General features: G+C 44.9%; 1 protein-coding gene across 2 annotated transcripts in view; it reads right to left on the bottom strand.

The window, feature by feature from the left end:
* The window catches only part of SMARCC1 (SWI/SNF related, matrix associated, actin dependent regulator of chromatin subfamily c member 1), a 145318-nt gene extending 124646 nt beyond the window's left edge, over positions 1-20672 (bottom strand). For both annotated transcript variants that reach the window (XM_060782736.2, XM_060782737.2), the window contains exons 1-6: positions 20117-20672; positions 11168-11287; positions 10961-11046; positions 6019-6100; positions 3128-3220; positions 107-176 (exon numbers count right to left, since the gene is read on the bottom strand). In XM_060782736.2, the coding sequence (XP_060638719.2) occupies positions 107-176; positions 3128-3220; positions 6019-6100; positions 10961-11046; positions 11168-11287; positions 20117-20500 (835 nt within the window). In that variant the 5' untranslated portion in view covers positions 20501-20672. The remainder of the gene's footprint in view (positions 1-106; positions 177-3127; positions 3221-6018; positions 6101-10960; positions 11047-11167; positions 11288-20116) is intronic.
* Positions 20673-21655: the final 983 nt, after the last annotated feature.

Here is a 21655-nt window from a genome sequence, read left to right as displayed (position 1 = left end):
TTTATTTTAAAATATTTTAGTTTAGCTTTTGGTCCTTTGAGGTGGTTCACAAGACAAAATCCCCAAAGTTCAAGAATGAAACACCAAATAAATAACCTATATTTACCTTCATCCAATGAGGTAGGAACAGGATAAACATGGTGGGTGGCTTTAGACTTGTCATCAGTGACGGTTCCCTAGGAAAGAAGCAGGTACAGATTATTATATCAGAAACAGGTACAACTATCTATTTATTCTTACAAGAAAAATGTTTCTCCCCAAAAAACGAGCCAAGTTTGGAGCCTGAGTGCAAGCCAACATTGGCTCTCAGAAGACAGATCTTTTCCTGACCCATGTTCCTGATTCGAAGGGTGAAAACAGAAGCAGCCAGGTTGTTTTGCAAACTGAACCACAGAGATGTTCAATGTATTGTCGAAGGCTTTCATGGCCGGAATCACTCAGTTCTTGTGGGTTTTTTCGGGCTATATGGCCATGTTCTAGAGGCATTTCTCCTGACGTTTCGCCTGCATCTATGGCAGGCTTCCTCAGAGGTCTGAGGAAGCCTGCCATAGATGCAGGCGAAACGTCAGGAGAAATGCCTCTAGAACATGGCCATATAGCCCGAAAAAACCCACAAGAACTAAGTGAACCACAGAGAGTTATAACCTGGTTTTCAAAGTAATGGCAAAGCTAATGAATCACAATGAGAAACACCTGGGAAAAACAGCCTGAGCAAAGAGCAGGTGGCAAATAGCCAGGAGAAAGTGAAGTCAGTGCAGCCCTAAAAACATTAACAACAACAACAATAATAATAATAATAACTTTATTTATATCCTGCCACCATCTCCGCAAGGGACTCGGAGCGGCTTACATGAGGCCAAGCCCAACAACACATCAATAAAACAAGAAAGCAATAAACAAAAACAATACATTTAATATAAATCACATATAAACATTAACACACAAGGATTTAAAAACCTATGGCTGGGCCAAATGTAATAGTTTAAAATTAAAAAACAAGGTAGGAAATATCTGGTAGGAGGGTTTTTAAAAAATGAGGGGAGCGCAATCCAACGAATAGTTAAAGTGCAAAACAGATTTGTGTCTGGACACACAATAGAATTGATCTATAGAAATTTTTATCAATTTGTTATTTTCCTTGCCTCATCTCACCCCACAAAAATGTTGCAAACTACGGTTGTTTAATGAGTTTCATACAAAAGCTAAACAGACTACCCTTATTTACTTGAGTCTAATGCGCCACTGAATCTAGTGCTCACCTTAATTTTCGAAACACTAAAACCAAAAAAAGTATTTGTTGTTGAATGTCATACGCAGCAGCAGAAGGTGCACTCTTTGTAATTTGGCCACTACAGTTGCTGCGTGCTTAGAATTCCTTCTTCAAAACCAAAAATGTTAGAGCACCAAAGCTTCCAACAACGGAAAGGAAGACCTTGGGGTGCATCTATGCCAGGTTGCCCAGGCCTGATCTATTCTGCAGGATGAATCCACTGTAACTGCCTTGGTTCAATGCTATGAAGTCAATGCTATGAAGTCATGGGAGATGCATGCACTCGCTGGAACACCTCAGCAAGTGAGAGTCAAAAAGTGGCAGGCTCAAACCCAGAACCTCAATCAATGGCTGATACCAAATGAGAGACTCCCCCCTGGGCACACAGAAGACTGGGTGGCTTGGAAGGCACAGAACAGACTGCGCTCTGGCACCACGAGATGCAGAGCCAACCTCAAGAAATGGGGGCCACAAAGTGGAATCCACGACATGCGAGTGTGGAAAAGAGCAAACCACAGACCACCTATTGCAATTTAACCTGAGCCCTGCCACATGCACAAGGGAGGACCTTCTTATCGTAACACCAGAGGCACTCCAAGTGGCCAGCTAAATGTCAAAGGACATTTAATCAACTACCAAGCCTGCAAACTGTGTGTTTTGCTTGTCTGTTTGTTAAAAAATGCAATACAACTATTTGGCTTGCTCCTGACACAATAAAAAAAATGGGAGATGCAGTTTTACAAGGTCTTGGGAATCCTCAACCAAAGAATGCTGATGCCTCAGTAAACTACAAATCCCAAGATGACATAGCATTGAGCCATGGCAATTAAATTACAGGTGACATCCCTCAACGTGGAACTCCAAGTGTAGCTCCCAAAGCAGCTTCCTCTATTGCTTTGGCTCAGCATTAAGATTACCATATTACGTGAATCTAACGCACAACCTAATTTTGGCAAGGGGATTTAGCCCAAAAATGTGAGTGACTCCCATGACCAACGGAAAATACTGGAAGGCTTTGGTGAGCATTGACCTTGAATTAAGGAGTTGTAGTTCACCTACATCCAGAAAGTGCTATGGACTCAAACAATGATGGAACTGGACCAAACTTGCCACAAATACTGAATATGCCCAAATGTGAACATTGGTGGAGTTTGTGGAAAAAAGACCTTGACATTTGGGAGTTGTAGTTGCTGGGATTTATAGTTCAACTACAATCAAAGAGCATTCTGAACCCCACCTATGATAGAATTGGACTAAACTTCCTACACAGAAACCCCATGACCAACAGAAAATACAGTTTTTTCGGATGGTCTCTGGCAACCCCTCTGACACCCCCAGGGGTCCCAACCCCCAAGTTGAGAAATGCTGAGCTAGGCCAAAGGCTTAAGACTTCAGTGAACCAGTAGGCTTGCAGAAAGCTTACAAAACTACATTACAGAATTGGTTTAAATCAGGCCTCTAAGGCTGAAGGAGAACGGTCCCTCCCCACTTGCTCATTCTGGCTCTTTCTTCCTGGCAGAGATAGAGTAATGGGGCCTCCAGGTTAGAACAAGGAGAAGCAAGAGAGGCAATCCTGGCTGGAAAATCCAGTTCTTACACCTTAATAAGGTCCTGTAAGGACATGTCTAAGGAACTGCGCTGCCAAAGGCCTTCTCGCAGAGACAGCAAGAAGCAACACTGGAACATTACTGACAATGTCTGCTCTCAGGACCATGCTCTTCCCACCAGGTGTTTTGGACTTCCACTCCCGGTAGGCTTTTAAGAATGGTGGGATTGGAAGTCCAAGGCACCTGGAGGGCTGAAGTTTGCCCATGCCTGACTTAAGAGAGAAAATGGTGCAACATGCACATCACTTACCTGGTGACGTTTCACAATGTCTTTTAGCTTATTGGCCAACTTGAGCTCTATATCTGGAACGAGGTAGATAGTCGGCCTGCTCAGACAGTTATTCTGAAAACCAAAGACATTCAGCATCAGAAATCAGCAAAGGAGTCACAGGAGATGAAGTATCAATAGCATCATCTGATTTCCTCCCTCCTTAAATCTAATACAATCAGCAAGAATAGATATTCTAGAGCATTGGTTCTCAACCTTCCAAATGCCACCACCCCTGAATGCAGTTCCTCATGTGGTGGTGACCCCCAATCACAACATTATTTTTGTTGCTACCTCACAGCTGTAGATTTGCTACTGTTATGAATCATAATGTAAATATCTGATATGCAGGATGTATTCACTAGACCCAATTTGGCACAAATACCCGATATGCCCAAATTTGAATACTGGTGGTGTTGGGAGCAGATTGATTCTGTAATTTCGGAGTTATAGTTTCTGGGATTTATAGTTCACCTACAATCAAAGAGCATTCTGAACTCCACCAACGATGGAAAGGAACCAAACTCCCATGACCAACAGAAAATACAGGAAGGGTTTGGTGGGCATTAACCTTGAGTTTTGGAGTTGTAGTTCACCTACATCCAGAGAGCACTGTGGACCCAAACAATGATGGCTCTGGACCAAACTTGGCACGAATACTCAATATGCCCAAATGTGAACACTGGTGGAGTTTGGGGGAAGATAGATCTTGACATTTGGGAGTTGTATTTGCTGGGATTTATAGTTCACCAACAATCAGAGCATTCTGAACTCCACCAATGATGGAATTGAACCAAACTTGTCACACAGAACTCCCTTGACCAATGGAAAATACTGGAAGGGTTTAGTGGGCATTGATCTTGAGTTTTGGAGTTGTAGTTCACCTACAACCAGAGAGAACTGTGGACTCAAACAATGATAGATCTGGACCAAACTTGGCACGAATACTTAATATGTTCAAATATGAACACTAATGGAGTTTGGGGGAAATAGACCTTGACATTTGAGAGTTGTAATTGCTGGGATTTATAGTTCACCTACATTCAAAAAACATTCTGAACCCCACCAATGAGAGATTTGGGCCAAACTTCCCACACAGAAAATATTATTTTCTGATGATCTTTGGTGACCCCTCTGACACCCCCTCGCGACCCCCCGAGGGGTCCCGACCCCCTGGTTGAGAAACACTGTTCTAGAGCCATAGCAATGACGGAATTAAAAAGAAGCACACATTTATTTCTAGAGATACTCATAGCAAGGTCAGCAATTCCTAAGGATATCACATATACAATACAGTGTTCCCTCACTTATCACGGGTGTTGCGTTCCAGGACAACCCAAGAAAAGTGAAAATCCGCAAAGTTGGGATGCTATAGATAAATATCGCATTCCGAGGGTGAAGCAGAAGCGAGGAGAGATTTAAAGGCACTGCACACCTTTTTTTTCTGCTCAATATAAGGAAGAGGGCTATTTGTCAAGTAAAAACAAAAACAGAAAACATCCCTGTCTTTACTGATCATCTTGTGAGTGTTTATTTAGTCATATTATTAAGTCTATTTTTTGTTGTTTAAGATATTCTTTACCAGGTCCCAATTTGTCTGGGGTTTTTTTGGTAAGCCTTGGTTTGGGGTAATCCAATAAGTAAGCTTGTCCATATTCATAACCTCCAAGACTTTCTTCAGCCAGTCCTCTTTTTTGGGGATCTCCTTTTGTCTCCAATTTTTGGCAAATTTAATTCTCAACGCAATCGCTAAATAGTTAAAAAGGATTTCTTTCCGCTATGTCCAACATGCCTAGCAAGTAATATTCCGGTTCTTTTTCTATTTTTATATTTAGTATTTTTTGTATCTCCATATGGATCTCTGTCCAAAACTCTTTTACTTTTGAACAAGGCCACCAAACGTGGAAAAAAGTTCCAGTTTGTTGCCCGCATTTCCAATATTTGTCCGAAGTGTTTTTATAACATTTTGAGATTTTATAAGGGGTTAGATACAACCTATAAATCATTTTCATCCTATTTTCTTTTAGTTCAATTGCATAGGTGTATTTCATCTTTTGTTTGCAGTTTTCCCCCCATTTTTCTAATTGATTTTCTAATTTTACTTGACAAAGAGATTGACAATAATGAATTCACAACCACCGAAGAATAGAAGGAAGTCAAACCGGTTTTTTTTTCTTTTTCCTCTTTTCTCTTTCTACCCGATTCTTTGTATCTGTAGAAGTAGTTCATTTCCTACTTTTCTATCTTCTTCACGGAGCTCCCGGTGGCACAGTGGGTTAAACCCCTGTGCCAGCAGGACTGAAGACCGACAGGTCGCAGGTTCGAATCCAGTGAAAGGTGGATGAGCTCCCTCTACCAGCTCCAGCTCCTCATGCGGGAACATGAGAGAAGCCTCCCACAAGGATGATAAAAACATCAAAATCATCCGGGCGTCCCCTGGGCAACGTCCTTGCAGACGGCCAATTCTCCCACACCAGAAGTGACTTGCAGATTCTCAAGTCTCTCCTGACACGACAAAAAAAAATCTTCTTCACAATATTCCCCCACTTACATTGGAATAAAATACTTGTTCTCAATAAAAATTAATTACCAAAAAAAAGGAAGAGGGCTATAAGGCCATGACTTATATATTGCATTGTATCTCCTCTCTCTCTCTTTTTTATGATTACCTGCCTCTCTCCTGAGGGGGAGGATGAAACCCCCTTCCACACTCCATCGTTGCCAGGAGGCAAAAACCCATGAAACAGATAGCCCGCGAAAAGCGAACCGCGAAATAGTGAGGGAACACTGTAAATCTAAAACAAAGCATTCAGCTCTGAAAACAACAGGAATCCCAACACCAAGTATTATTATTATTAGATTAAAATTCTTGCCTGCACTAATGTTTTCTCAATGTTCATAAACATTTCTACATTTCGGTCCATCCGGGAAGGATTTTGCAAGTCAAACCTTCGCCTGCAAAGAAAAATACATGCACCATGATTCAAATACTGATGGAACTTTAGACCTGTTTGGCTATTGTTCAATATAGCATTAAGGCCATATAAAGCTAGGTTATCATATTACAACAATCCAGAGAAAGAGAGAGAGAGAGAGAGTAAGAAAGAGATGGTTGTTCTTTCCAAATGAAAAGGCCACACTTTCCCCAAACCATTTCATCAGAACAGGTTTTGTAAATGCAATTCCTAAACACAGAAAGCACTAAGCAATTTGTAAACATTTAGGCTTAATGACCTCGGGAAATTCCATATAATTGATATGGGAAGGAATAAGGAACATAATCATAGAATCATAGAATCAAAGAGTTGGAAGAGACCTCATGGGCCATCCAGTCCAACCCCCTGCCAAGAAGCAGGAATATTGCATTCAAATCACCCCTGACAGATGGCCATCCAGCCTCTGTTTCAAAGCTTCCAAAGAAAGAGCCTCCACCACACTCTGGGGCAGAGAGTTCCACTGCTGAACGGCTCTCACAGTCAGGAAGTTCTTCCTCATGTTCAGATGGAATCTCCTTTCTTGTAGTTTGAAGCCATTGTTCCTTGTCCTAGTCTCCAGGGAAGCAGAAAACAAGCTTCCTCCCTCCCCCCTATGACTTCCTCTCACGTATTTATACATGGCTATCATGTCTCCTCTCAGCCTTCTCTTCTTCAGGCTAAACATGCCCAGCTCCTTAAGCCGCTCTTCATAGGGCTTGTTCTCCAGACCCTTGATCATTTTAGTCGCCCTCCTCTGGACACATTCCAGCTTGTCAGTAACCCTAGCACTGGGTTCCCCAGTCACTAACAACTGGTAGAATGTCAGGAAATCTAGTAGTTCAGGTGGAAAACGTATGCTATTCCTATTAAGCCATGCATTAAGCCACAAAGCTGAACTTAGAAATGAAGAAAAAAAACTTGTGATTATTTTACTTGCAGTGGGAAAACCTATAATGGCAAGGAATTGGAAGATAGTAACCAATTTCACAACGGAAGCATGTTATGCAGAGGTAAGGAATATAGCCTTAAATAATAAACTATCAATGAAAATGAGGGTGTTCAGGGGAAATTAAAAGATCAGAATTTGATTCATACCGGTTGGATTTCATCAAATAAATTTTAGACAGTGATAACAGAAAACAATACAGAAAACAACAGAAAACCTTGTTGGTCAGGAAGTTTGGATATGACATTTGTTTACTGGTTGACGCATAAATTAATGGCAAAGGAAATGATACTTGTGCAGGCCTTGGTGATTATGTATTTGCAAAATGTTCATTGTTTTGGGTTCTGTTTACACTGTAATCTGTTAATGTATGCAAATTTAAAAAATATATTTAAAAAACCTAGGAGTCATTTGTAAGTCAGACGTTTGTAACTTGGGGACTGTCTATATAACAAATGGCGTGGACTGGAAGTGTTGGGTATTTTGAATGTTGACACAGGTTCGCAGTTTGGGAGTGATCCCGGACTCATCGCTGAGCCTGGAACCCCAGGTCTCGGTGGTAGCCGGGAGAGCTTTTGCACAATTAAAGCTTGTGCGCCAGCTGCGCCCGTACCTTGGGAAGTCTGACTTGGCCACAGTGGTCCACGCTCTGGTTACATCCCGTATAGACTACTGCAACACTGTCTACGTGGGGCTGCCTTTGAAAACTTCTCAGAAGCTCCAATTAGTCCAGCGGTTGGTGGCCAGGTTGTTAACTGGAGCTGCGTACAGGGAGCATACTACTCCTCTGTTGTGCCAGCTCCACTGGCTGCCAATTAGCTTCCAGGCACAATTCAAAGTGCTAGTTTTAACCTTTAAAGTCCTGAACGGTTCTGGTCCAGATTATCTGTCCGAACGTATCTCCTGCTATGAACCATCACGAAGCTTAAGATCATCAGGAAAGGCACTGCTCTCGATCCCACCACTGTCGCAAACGCGGTTGGTGGGGACGAGAGACAGGGCTTTCTCAGCAGTGGCCCCCCGTCTGTGGAAGTCCCTCCCTAAGGATATCAGGTTGGCCACCTCCCTCCTGTCTTTAGAAGACAACTGAAGACCAGGCTCTGGGGGCAGGCATTCTATTAGAGGCCAGTGGCAATAGGAACAGGAAATTTAGATTTTGTGACATGGATTCTCCTGGCTCGGCTAGGTTTTTCTGGCATGTTAATCTACTAATTGGGTTGCTGTAGGTTTTTTCGGGCTGTATGGCCATGTTCACTACCTCTGAGGATGCTTGCCATAGATGCAGGCGAAACATCAGGAGAAAATGCCTTTAGAACATGTCTATTTAGCCTGAAAAAACCTACAACAACCCAGTGATTCCGGCCATGAAAGCTTTCGACAATACATTAAATCTATTAATTTACTGTTAAATTTTACTGATGATGTTGTATAATGTTTTAAATGATTTAATTGTGAATTGTAATTTTTATGGTATTTATGTTGTTAGTATCCTCTGATGCTCATGTGAGGCCGCGCTGAGCCCCCCTTGTGAGAAGGGCGGGATATAAATATATGAAATAAACAAAGAAATAAATAAATACTGGCCTTTGCATATGCATAATGAGATGTCTAATTAGATGCCCCAGTCCCTCTCTATCCTAGTGACACTGGAGAAAGACTGGGGATCTAGAGGCTAAAGAACAGCAGTGCCACCTCCGCTACCTTGAAGGCAGAAGCAGGCAGTTGATAGCAACACTTGTTGGATTTTGGAGATTTTCAAACTCTGGATTTCTAGAAAAAGAAAGCTCATCCTGTATTCACCTTTATATACTCAAGTATAAGCCGACCCGAATATAAGCCGAGGCACCTAATTTTACCACAAAAAAACTAGAAAAACATATTGACTCGAGTATAAGCCGAGGGTGGGAAATGCAGCCACTACAGGTAAATTTCAAAATAAAAATAGGTACCAATAAAATTACATTAATTGAGGCATCAGTGGGCGAAATGTTTTTAATATTTACATAAAACTGTAATTTGAGATAAGACTGCCCAAACCTGATTAAATCATTATATATCTTCAATGTAAATGTACTTGCATATCCTTCCAACAATAATAGAGTAAAATAATATAATAATAGTAATAATAATAATAAAGTAAATTAATGGAAATGCAATAATAACAGTAATAGTAGAGTAGAATAATAAATGTGAAAAATATCTTGGAGTCCTCGTGGACAACAAGTTAAACATGAGCCAACAATGTTATGTGGTGACAAAAAAAGCCAATGGGATTTTGGCCTGCATCAACAGGAGCCTAGTGTCTAGATCTAGGGAAGTCATGCTACCCCTCTATTCCGCTTTGGTTAGACCACACCTGGAATATTGTGTCCAATTCTGGGCACCACAATTTAAGAGAGATATTGACAAGCTGGAATGTGTCCAGAGGAGGGCGACTAAAATGATCAAGGGTCTGGAGAACAAGCCCTATGAGGAGCGGCTTAAGGAGCTGGGCATGTTTAGCCTGAAGAAGAGAAGGATGAGAGGAGATATGATGGCCATGTATAAATATGTGAGAGGAAGCCACAGGGAGGAGGGAGCAAGCTTGTTTTCTGCTTCCCCGGAGACTAGGACGCAATGGAACAATGGCTTCAAACTACAAGAAAGGAGATTCCATCTGAACATGAGGAAGAACTTCCTGACTGCGAGAGCCGTTCAGCAGTGGAACTCTCTGCCCCGGAGTGTGGTGGAGGCTCCTTCTTGGGAAGCTTTTAAATAGAGGCTGGATGGCCATCTGTCAGGGGTGATTTGAATGCAATATTCCTGCTTCTTGGCAGAATGGGGTTGGACTGGATGGCCCATGAGGTCTCTTCCAACTCTTTGATTCTATGATTCTATGTAATAATAGAATAACATAATAAATGCAATAATAATAAAGTAAAAAATAAATGTAATAGAAATCATAAATAGTGTAAAATAATAAATGTAATAATAGGGTAAAATACTGTAAATGTAATAATAATAAAGAGAGTAAAATAATACATGAAATAAAAATAATACTAATAACAGAGTAAAATAAGAAATAACCTTGACTCGAGTATAAGCCGAGGGGAGCATTTTTAGCCATAAAAAGGGCTGAAAAACTAGGCTTATACTCGAATATATACATTAAGTCCATTTCAGATCACTGCTATAATTTTATGTCAAAGCAACGTAAAATGTTGTTGTTCATTCGTTCAGTCGTCTCCGACTCTTCGTGACCTCATGGACCAGCCTACGCCAGAGCTCCCTGTCGGCCGTTACCACCCCCAGCTCCCTCAAGGTCAGTCCAGTCACTTCAAGGATGCCATCCATCCATCTTGCCCTTGGTCGGCCCCTCTTCCTTTTGCCTTCCACTTTCCCCAGCATAATTGTCTTCTCTAGGCTTTCCTGTCTCCTCATGATGTGGCCAAAGGACTTCAACTTTGTCTCTAGTATCCTTCCCTCCAATGAGCAGTTGGGCTTTATTTCCTGGAGGATGGACTGGTTGGATCTTCTGGCAGTCCAAGGCACTCTCAGCACTTTCCTCCAACACCACAGCTCAAAAGCATCGATCTTCCTTCGCTCAGCCTTCCCTAAGGTCCAGCTCTCACATCCGTAGGTGACTACAGGGAAGACCATGGCTTTGACTAGGCAATGGATCTTGGTTGCCAGTCTGATGTCTCTACTCTTCACTATTTTATCGAGACTGGACATTGCTCAACGTAAAATACAGGCAGGAATAAAGCAATTGTTCTCCACGAAAATAAACCAGACCCAAACCTAACTAATTTAACTAAAAGTTGCTTGAAACAAAGTAATTCCAGTAGGCCCTCAAATATTAGCAGTTTTGGAAGGAGATGGGGAGTCTGTGAGAGAAATACAAAAACTGCTCACCATCCTTGCTCATTCTTATACTTATAAGCAGCACCGAGAATGTGGCACAGCGTACCGCCAGCTTTGAAATCCATGAAGCACTTTGCCTGAAACAGAGAAAGCATCAAAGTGACATTCATGTTCAAACTTTCAAAATAACATGAACGCAACGGAACAAGGGACACAAAACAGCGAAAGAACTGTGAGAAGACGGTTCTGATGACTCACAGGGAACTTGGTGAAGGCAGGATTGGCGACATGTTTTCCGAAGGCATCTTCCTGAAACTGCAGCAGCTGCATCACAAGCCCCGCCAGTGTTTTATTGGTAGGAGCATCTGCCTGAACATACTGGGGGGAAAAAATTGTCAAAATCAATCTCAGTGTCATGCCTACGTTTGAAAAGTGGCTTACATTTTCTAGCAACATTCATGCCGCAATTTAAAATCAGCTTGCATCATCGTTTTGCCTTTTTTTCAATTTTAATTCTGATCTTACCGTATGCTGGTAACTAGGCATGCAAAGAACAGACCAGCTGTCACTAGATTTAAATTTGCCAAGTTTCTTCAAACGTCTTCTTTTATTGATTTGATTTTTTTCAGAGCTTCCAACACAAACTGCTAATTCCAATATGCATGCAGTACTATCAATGACAACATCGTATTGTCGAAGGCTTTCATGGCTGGAATCACTGGTTTGTTGTAGGTTTTTTCGGGCTGTATGGCCATGGTCTAGAGGCATTCTCTCCTGACGTTTTGCCTGCACTTTGGCAAGCATCCTCAGAGGTAGTGAGGTCTGTTGGGACATTCCACAGATATATAAACCCTTTTTCCTAGTTCCAACGGACCTCACTACCTCTGAGGATGCTTGCCAAAGTGAAGGCGAAACATCAGGAGAGAATGCCTCTAGACCAAGGACATACAGCCAGAAAAAACCTACAACAAACCAATGACAACATCATTTCTTTGTTCAGGAGAAAATAAAGCTCGACTGATGTATTCACAGCACCACTTTTATCTTACATGTGCATCTTATATACAGCATCTAAACATTGGACTAATTAATAACTGCTTGATTTGCTGCTTTTCTGTCCACTGTGCAAATTTAAATAAATAATAATAAAAAAAACTTTATTTGTACTCCGCTGCCAAGCCCACAGCACATCAGTAAAACAATAACAACAATAATACATAACAATAAAATAAAACTCAAAAACAGAAATTAGCAGTAAACATTAACTGTAACACAACATGTTTAAAAGCTTATGGCTGGGCCAAATGTAATAATTAAAATTATAAAATAATGCTGAGCATGACCAGGTGAAATATAACTAAGATAGAATATTCAGAGAGGAATAGGCAAGCAGACATTCCTAGATCACTCGTGGCACCACGAGATGCAGAGCCAACCTTCAGAAATGGGGCTACAAAGTGGAATCCTCGGCATGCGAGTGCGGAGAAGAGCAAACCACTGACCACCTGCTGCGATGCACCCTGAGCCCTGCCACATGCACAAGGGAGGACCTTCTTGCGGCAACACCAGAGGCACTCCAAGTGGCCAGATACTGGTCAAAGGACATTTAACCAACTACCAAACTCACAAGTTTTGTATTTTTCTGTTTGTTTGCTTTGTTCTGTTAGAAATATAATATAATGGACTGGTTGCTCTGATACAACAAATAAATACTAATAAAGTGCATTGAGGGACATATTGCTGGGAGTTTTCTTATTCTGGGAAGGCACACTGGAACAACCATGTTTTCAGGCTCCTCCTAAAGACTGCCAGAGTTGGGGCATGTCTGATGTCTCTGGGGAGTGAGTTCCACAGTCGAGGGGCCACCACCGAGAAGGCCCTCTCTCTCGTCCCCACCAATCGCGCCTGCGATGCAGGTGGGATTGCAAACAGGGCCTCTCCAGATGATCGAAGAGATCGTGTGGGTTCGTACACAGAAATGCAGTCATGCAGATAGGCGGGTCCCAAACCATTTAGAACTTTGTAGGTAAGAACCTGTACCTTGAATTGGGACCGGAAAATGTCACAAATGCCTTGTGACAATAATAAAAGTTATCAATTATGTGAACAAACCCAAACATTTAACTTGTTGCTCAAATTCTTCTGCTTTTGTGGACCTTGTTTAAAATCTTCAATCTCCAGTACCTAATTGTAATTTACTCCTGCCTAACTACATCTATTTCAATCAGTACTCTCTACATCACTGGTTCCCAACCTGCAGACCATGGACCACCAGTGGTTCACAAGAACTAAAATATGGTCCGCGGCCTTACTGTTACTCTTTCCAACAAGAGTGATTGCTCTCAAGAAATCCTCTTATAGTGCCAAGGCTTATTAAATACTAGCTTGGGGACCCGGCGCTGCCCGGGTTATTTGAGAAAGGAATTGGGTCTCAAGGTTGGTCTTTATCAGTTATTTATATGGCTTACAGTGGTCTTAGGAAGTTAGTGAAGGTACTGCGAGTCCCATCATCTGTGGTCCATCCTCCTCCAAACTGCACCAGAATGGAGAGTGGGTCATGAGGGCCCTGTGTGCCAAGTTTTGTTCTTGCTCAGTCATTGGATGAGGGTCACAGTGGTCTCAGAAAGTGAGTTTAGGTACTGCAAGTCCCATCCTCCATAGTCTGTTCTCCCCCAAACAGCATTGGGATGTAGAGTGGATGGGTGCTCTGTGTGCCAAGTTTGGTTTTGATGAGGACATTAGATGAGGGTTGCAGCAGTCTTGGGAAGGGAGTGGAGGTACTTGAAGTCCAATCATCCATGGTCTGTCCTCCTCGAAAGTGCACCAGGATGTAGAGTGGGCAATAGGGACTATGTGTGCCATATTTGGTCTTGATCAGTCATTGGCGAGGGTCTCAGTGGTCTCAGGAAGCGAGTGGTGGCTGCAAGTCCCATCATCCATTGTCAAATTCTTCCAAACCGCACCAGGATGTAGAGTGGGTCATACGGGCTCTCTGTGTAAATTGTCGTCCTGATCCATCATTGTTAGCAGTTGTAATGGTCTTAGGAAGGGAGTGCAGTCCCATCGTCCATGGTGCATCCTCCTCCAAACTGCACCAGGATGTAGAGTGTGTCATGGAGACTCAGTGTGCCAAGTTTGGTCTATCGGTAATTGGACGAGAGTTGCAGTGGTCTCAAGAATTGAGCAAAGGTACTGCAAGTCCCATAATCCATGGTCCATCCCCCGCCAAACCACACCAGGACGTAAAGTGGGTCATGAGAGGTCTATGTGCCAAGTTTGGTCCTGATCAGTCATTGAATGAGATTAACAGCGGTCTCAGAATGTGAGTGATGGTACTGCAAGTCCCATCATCCATGGTTCATCCTCCTCCAAACTGCAGTAGGATGTCGAGTAGGTCATGGGGGCTCTGTGTGCCAAGTGTGGTCTGTATTGGTAATTGTCTGACTCAGCCCCCTCTGGCCTTTTCCTTTCCTCTCTTGGTCATCTCGGAATCTTGAAATTGAGGCTGGCCAATCAGAGACCATATGCAAATTTCCTTCTCATGTCCCCGTTTCTGCCATGAACTCTTTTCTCCACCAGGGGCTCCTATTGAAGCTGACCAATCAGAGACCATATGCAAATAGCACCACAGCGGCAGCCAATCAGAACACTGGCACATACTCCTCCCGCCACACTTTTGTCCTCCGCATACAAGTTTTGACTTTTATTATATACATAGATAGATGGTTTTTGTGGGCGAGAAGATGGCGACTACTGGATGGCATATGTTCTGTATCAGAAACTAGAGCTGATGTGGTCCACCCAATGCAATTTTCTGAATCAGCACCCCAAATAACCAAACCAAATCTAAAGTTGACCAAAAACAGATCCGTAACCCTCTTGGTGCTAATGCTGGAGAGTGGCTCCTGGTCAGAGTGGTCCATGGGTAAAAATGGGGTTACACCAGATGACCCCTCCCCCCAACTCTACTGCAACGCATTCTATGTGGTGTTGCCTTTGAAGACTGCTCGGAAGCTCCAACTAGTCCAACGGATGGCAGCCAGGTTGCTCGCCGTAGCGGCATATAGAGAGGATATAACTCCTCTGCTACACCAGCTCCACTAGTTGCCAATCTGCTACCAAGCACAATTCAAAGTGCTGACTTAATCTTATAAAGCCCTGAATGGTTCTGGCCCAGCTTACCTGTCTGAACATATCTCCTGCTATGAACCATCGCGAAGTCTAAGATCGACAGGAGAAGCCCTGCTTTCGGTCCCATCACCCTCGCAAGGGCGACTGGTGGAGATGAGAGACAGGGCCTTCTCAGTGGTGGCCCCTCACCTGTGGAACTCTCTACCCAGTGACATTCGATTGGCGCCCTCCCTCTTACCCTGGTTATGGGGCCAAGCATTCGAACAATAGAGGCAGCTATTTAGAATGAGACCCAATTTGTGTGAATGACAATAGACTGACCTGGACTATGATTTCAACCCTGCGTGATTTAAAAAATGTTTAAGTAATTTCAAAGCATTAATGAGTTGTGTTAATTACTTTTATCATTTATTATTGTTGTTGGCATTGAATGAATGTCTGTTGCGAAGCCCCCCTGAGCCCCTCTTCAAGGGTGTGAAGGATGGGATACAAATATGCGAAATAAATAAATAATAAACAAAGGTTGAGAACCACTGCTTTACGTCCTCTATCTCCTTTACCTCTACATTAAACTTTCTCGTTTCTGCTAAGAAACACCAAGGAAACTAAATACCATCTCCCTGGAGTTCATAACTTTTGGGTGACTTTGATTACATGACATTCTTTCCCATCTTTCACCACAATAAATTTTTTACAACATTTTTGTTCTATCTTATTAGTATTTGGAATGTCTGTAAATGTATATCCAATACCTGAATGTTTACTTTTTTTACTATGACACTCACAAGACACACACACGCACAGCTATACACAAAGGGATCTGAGAACACTTAAACCAAAGGACTCTTCAAATTGGTGACAGCAACGACTGGACCTAAATGCAGTTCATGCCACACTTTCCCTTTTTCGGATCCCAACCAGGAAGAGCAAAAGACACCAAACAGGGACCACGTGCCCCACGTGTGATCTGTAAATAAACAGCCTCCTTCTTCTTTTTACGGCTCCGCTTTGTCTCTGAATCCAAGCCACAGAGCTTGGACCAATGGGCCATTTCGAAGGGAAAACCCCACCCCTCCACTTGGCCTGTGTTTCACACACAAGTGCCAGACAAGGGGGCAGGTGGCCTTTTGTGAGTTCTTCCCAAGGGAAAAGCAGAGCGGCAGTACCTCTTCCACAATGAGGCCACCGCCTCCCTTCCCACAATAAGAGGGGCCATTCGATCAGACAGGGAGCAGCAGAGAGAGGCTCTTCTTTCCCCTCTCAAATTCAGGTGGAGAACAGGAATCCTCCCCCTTTTATGTCAATTTGTCCAAGAAAGCCCTGGCATAGGTTTTGCCTTCATTCAGGCTGCCACAGAAATGACCTGAAGGCACACACACATCAAGTGACACTCTCTCAGCCACTGAGGAACACAAAGGGAGACTTACACACACACACACACACACATACACACACACACACACACACACATCAAGTGACACTCTCTCAGCCTCAGAGGGAAAGAAAGGGAGCCTTCCTCACACACAAAGACAGTGACACTCTCTTGCCCTCAGAGACACAGAAAGGGAGCCTTTCGCACACATACACACATATCAAGTGACACTCTCTCATCCTCAAAGGGACACAAACAGAGCCTTCCCCACCCACCAAATGACACTCTCTCAGCCTCAGAGGGACAGAAAGGGAACTCCCTCCCACACATCAAGTGACACTCTCTCAGCCTCAGAAGCATAGAAACAGAGCCTTCTCCACACACACCAAGTGACACTCTCTCAGCCTCAGAGGGACACAAAAGAAGCCTTCCCTTTTTCAATCAATTGGTTCAAGAAAACCCGGCTCTAGGCTTGTCACAAAAGAGACATGACCTGAAGGCACACTCATAGCAAGTGACACTCTCTCAGCCTCAGAGGGGGCTTAAAGGGAGCCTTCTCCACACACAAACACCAAGTGACACTCTCTCAGCCTCAGAGGGGCTCAAAGGGAGCCTTCCCCACACACAAACACCAAGTGACCTCTCTCAGCCTCAGAGGGGCTCAAGGGGAGCCTTCCCCACACACAAACACCAAGTGACACTTTCTCAGCCTCAGAGGGGTTCAAAGGGAGCCTTCCCCTCTCACACACATATCAAGTGACACTCTCTCAGCCTCAGAGGGACACAAAAGAAGCCTTCCCTTTTTAAATCAATTGGTTCAAGAAAAACCCTGCTCTAGGCTTGCCACAGAAGAGAAATGACCTGAAGGCACACACATATCAAGTGACACTCTCTCAGCCTCAGAGGGACAGAAAGGAAGCTTCCCTCCCCCCCACACATGAAGTGACACTCTCTCAGCCTCAGAGACACAAAGCGAGCTCCCCACAGGTACATATCAAGTGACACTCTCAGCTTAAGAGAGACACAAAGGGAGCCTCCCCCCCCCCCACACACACACATATCAAGTGACTCTCAGCATAAGAGTGATACAAAGAGAGCCTTCCCCACACACAGATATCAAGTGACACTCTCTCAGCCTCAGAGGGAAAGAAAGGAAGCCTCTCCCCCCACACACATATCAAGTGACTCTCAGCATAAGAGTGATACAAAGAGAGCCTTCCCCACACACAGATATCAAGTGACACTCTCTCAGCCTCAGAGGGACACAAAAGAATCAATTGGTTCAAGAAAAAACCATGCTCTAGGCTTGCCACAGAAGAGTAATGACCTGAAGGCACACACATATCAAGTGACACTCTCTCAGCCTAAGAGGGACAAAAAGGGATCCTTCCTCACACACACATATCAAATGACACTCTCTCAGCTTAAGAGGGACACAAAGGGAGCCTTCCCCAGGCATACATAGAATCATAGAATCCTAGAGTTGGAAGAGACCTCATGGGCCATCCAACCCCATTCTGCCAAGAGGCAGGAATATTGCATTCAAAGCACCCCTGGCAGATGGCCATCCAGCCTCTGTTTAAAATCCTCCAAAGAAGGAGCCTCCACCACACACTGCTGCACGGATCTCACAGTCAGGAAGTTCTTCCTCATGTTCAGATGGAATCTCCTTTCTTGTAGTTTGAAGCCATTCTTCCATTGCATCTTAGTCTCCTGGGAAGCAGAAAGGAAGCCTGCTCCCTCCTCCCTGTGACATGAAGTGGCACTCTCTCATCCTCAGAGGGACACAAAAGCAACCTTCGCCACACACATATATCAAGTGACACTCTCTCAGCCTCAAAGGGACAAAAAGGGAGCCTTCCTGACACACATATCAAGTGACACTCTCTCAGCCTCAGAGGGACACAATGGGAGCCTTCCTGACACACATATCAAGTGACACTCTCTCAGCCTAAGAGTGACACAAAAGACTCAATTGGTTCAAGAAAACCCTACTCTAGGCTTGCTAGAGAAATGACCTGAAGGCACACTCATATTAAGTGACACTCTCTCAGCCTCAGAGTGACACAATGGAAACTCCCCCCCCCCCACACACACACACATATCAAGTGACACTCTCTCATTCTAAGAGGGACACAAAAGTAGCCCTCCTCACACACACACACATCAAGTGACAGTCTCTCGGCCTCAGAGGAACACAAAGACAACCTTCCCCACACACACATATCAAGTGACACTCTCTCAGCTTAAGAGGGACACAAAGGGTGCCTTCCCCCTCACACACAAGTGACACTCTCTCAGCCTCAGTGGGACACCAAGGGAACCTTCATAACACATAGAAGTGGCACTCTCTCAGGCTTAGAGGGACACAAAAGGAGCCTTCCTCTCTCACACACACAGAATTGACACTCTCTCAGCCTAAGAGAGACACAAAAGATTCAACTGGTTCAAGAAAACCCTGCTCTAGGCTGGCCACAGAAGAGAAAGGATCTGAAGGCACACACACATCAATTGACAATCTCTCAACCTCAGAGGGACACTAAGGGGGCTTTCCTAACTCACACAAGTGACACTCTCTCAACCTCAGAGAGATACAAAGGAAGCCTTTCCCCACGTATAAGTGACACTCTCTCAGCTTCAGAGGGACAGAAAGGAAGCCTTCCCCCCTCTCTCTCTCACACACACATATATCAAGTGACACTCTCTCAGCCTCAGAGAGACACAAAGGAAGCCTTTCCCCACACATACAAGTGACACTCCCTCACCCTGAGGGAGACAGAAAAGAATATATAGTATGTTTAATAATAATACTATAGTATGTCTTATGTCTATATGACTTGTAAACCACTCTGAATCCCCTTCGCCAGGATATAAATGTCGAAAACAAACAAAGGAAGCCTTCCCCACATACACATACCAAGTGACACTCTCTCAGCCTCAAAGGGACACAAATGGAACCAAATTAATGAGTCAGAAATGACACTAAGGCACAGAATTAACGCTAGACCAGGCCTCAGGGGCTTTGGACTCCAATTCCCACAATTCCTCACTATAAATAGATGTATAGTGTCTAGCTCCTTCCTTGGAAGCTTTTAAACAGAGGCTGGATGGCCACCTGTCAGGGGTGCTTTGAATGCAATATTCCTGCTTTTTTGGCAGAATGGGGTTGGACTGGATGGCCCACGAGGTCTCTTCCAACTCTTTGAGTCTATGATTCTATGAATGTTTAAAAATAATATAGTATGCTTTATGTCCAATATGACTTGTAAGCCACTCTGAGTCCCCTTCGCCAGCATATAAATGTAAACAAACAAATAAAGGAAGCCTTCCCCTCCCACACACATATCAAGTGACACTCTCTCAGCCTCAGAGGGACACAAAGGGAACCAAATTAAGGAGTCAGAGATGTAAACAAAGAAATAAAGGAAGCCTACCCCACATACACATACCAAGTGACACTTTCTCAGCCTCAAAGGGACACAAAGGGAACCAAATTAATGACACTAAGGTACAGAAATAATGCTAGGCCACGCCTCAGGGGCTTTGGACTCCAACTCCCACCATTCCTCGCAGCCTCAGGCCCTTTCCTTTCCCCCCTCAGCCGCTTAAGCGTCTGAGGGGGAAAAGGAAGGGTCCTGAGGCTGTGAGGAATGTTGGGAGTTGGAGTCCAAAGGCCCAAGTTGGGGGACAAAGGAAGGCCTCACCTTCTTGCAGTGCTTCCCAAGCCAGAGTCGTGCGGCGTCGAGCTGGGCGGCGGTGTCGGAGCTCTCCCAGAACTTCCCCGCGGGGCCTCCGTCCTTGCGCCGCGACACGGCGGGAGGGCCCGAGGAGGAGGACGACGACGAGGAGGCTGAGGAGGCCGAGGAGAGGCCTGAGGCGGGCGGGCCCTCAGCGGGGCCTACTCCGCTCCCTCCTCCGCCTCCTCCTGCCGCTGAGCCTGGCTGGCCCGAGGGGGTGGGGTTGGTGTTGGCGGTGGCCGTGGTGTGGGCCGCCATGGTCCTTCCGGGCCTCCCGCGCGGCCTCCTGCGCCGCCGCCACCGCCGCCTCAGCCGGGGCCCTTCGCCTCCCTCTCTCCCGGCCCCGCGCATGCGCAGAGCCCGCGGGAAGGAGACGCCGCCGCGCCTGCCTCCCACGCCGCCGCCACCCTCTCTCTCTCTCTCTCTCGCTCAATCTCTCGCTCGCTCTCTCTCTCTCGCCCCGCGCGCACGCGCAGTCCGACCTCGCGCTCCCTCCCTCCCCTCAAGGCGCCGAGCGCTCGCGACGCGCCTCCGCCTTCCCCTCCCACGCCGGCTTTCCCCTACGCAACAGGGGCGCATGCGCAGACAGGGAGGAGAGTCTTTCTCTCCTGCGCATGCCTGCACAAGACCACCAAAGCTCTTTTCTTTGTAAGGCTTTCGCTTCGCTCGCGCATGCGTACACAACATGGACACTTTTTTTTCCTTCTGGGCCTCACTCACGCATGCGTATACAACATCAGCACAGCATTTTTTTTCTTTCTAGGCATCGCTCGCGCATGCGTACACAACATCGATACTTTTTCTTTCTTGCTAGGTCTCACTGACGCATGCGTACACAACATGGACACTTTTTTTCTTTCTGGGTCTCACTGGCGCATGCGTACACAAAATCAGCAGAGCATTTTTTTTCCTTTCTAGGCCTCGCTCACGCATGCGTACACAACATCGATACTTTTTTTCTTCTGGGCCTCACTGGCGCATGCGTATACAACATTATCAGCACATTTTTTTCTTTATGGGCCTCACTCGCGCATGCGTACACAACATCGATACTTTTTTTTCTTTCTGAGCCTCATTCGCGCATGCGTGCTCAACATCGCCAGACTTTATTGTGTTTTGGGTCTCAATCGCGCATGCGTACACAATATCTCCAGCACTTTTTTTTGTTCGCTGGGACTCGCTTGCGCATGCGTACTCAACACCACCAGATTATTTTTTGTTTTGGGCCTCACTCGCGCATGCGTACACGACATCGCCTGCACTTTTTTTCGTACTCTGAGCCTCGCTCGCGCATGCGTACTTAACATCGGGAGTTTTAGTGTGCTGGGCCTCGCTCGCGCATGCGTATCAACCCCTCCCCTCGCCTTTGTGTGGCTCTCTCTCCTCCATCCGCGCATGCGCGAGGGGAAGCCAAGCGGGGAAGGCCTGGTTGTGAGGGAGAGAGGGCCACCGAGAGGGTCGCTTTTGTGTCTTTCCCCGGAGAGGAGACGAGAGCAAGGCGGGCGC

Source organism: Anolis sagrei, chromosome 6 (assembly GCF_037176765.1).
Source record: "Anolis sagrei isolate rAnoSag1 chromosome 6, rAnoSag1.mat, whole genome shotgun sequence".
In the NCBI taxonomy this organism is placed as follows: Eukaryota; Metazoa; Chordata; class Lepidosauria; order Squamata; family Dactyloidae; genus Anolis; species Anolis sagrei.
The sequence above is the reverse complement of the archived record's forward strand: the minus strand, read 5'-3'. Positions and strand labels throughout refer to the sequence as shown.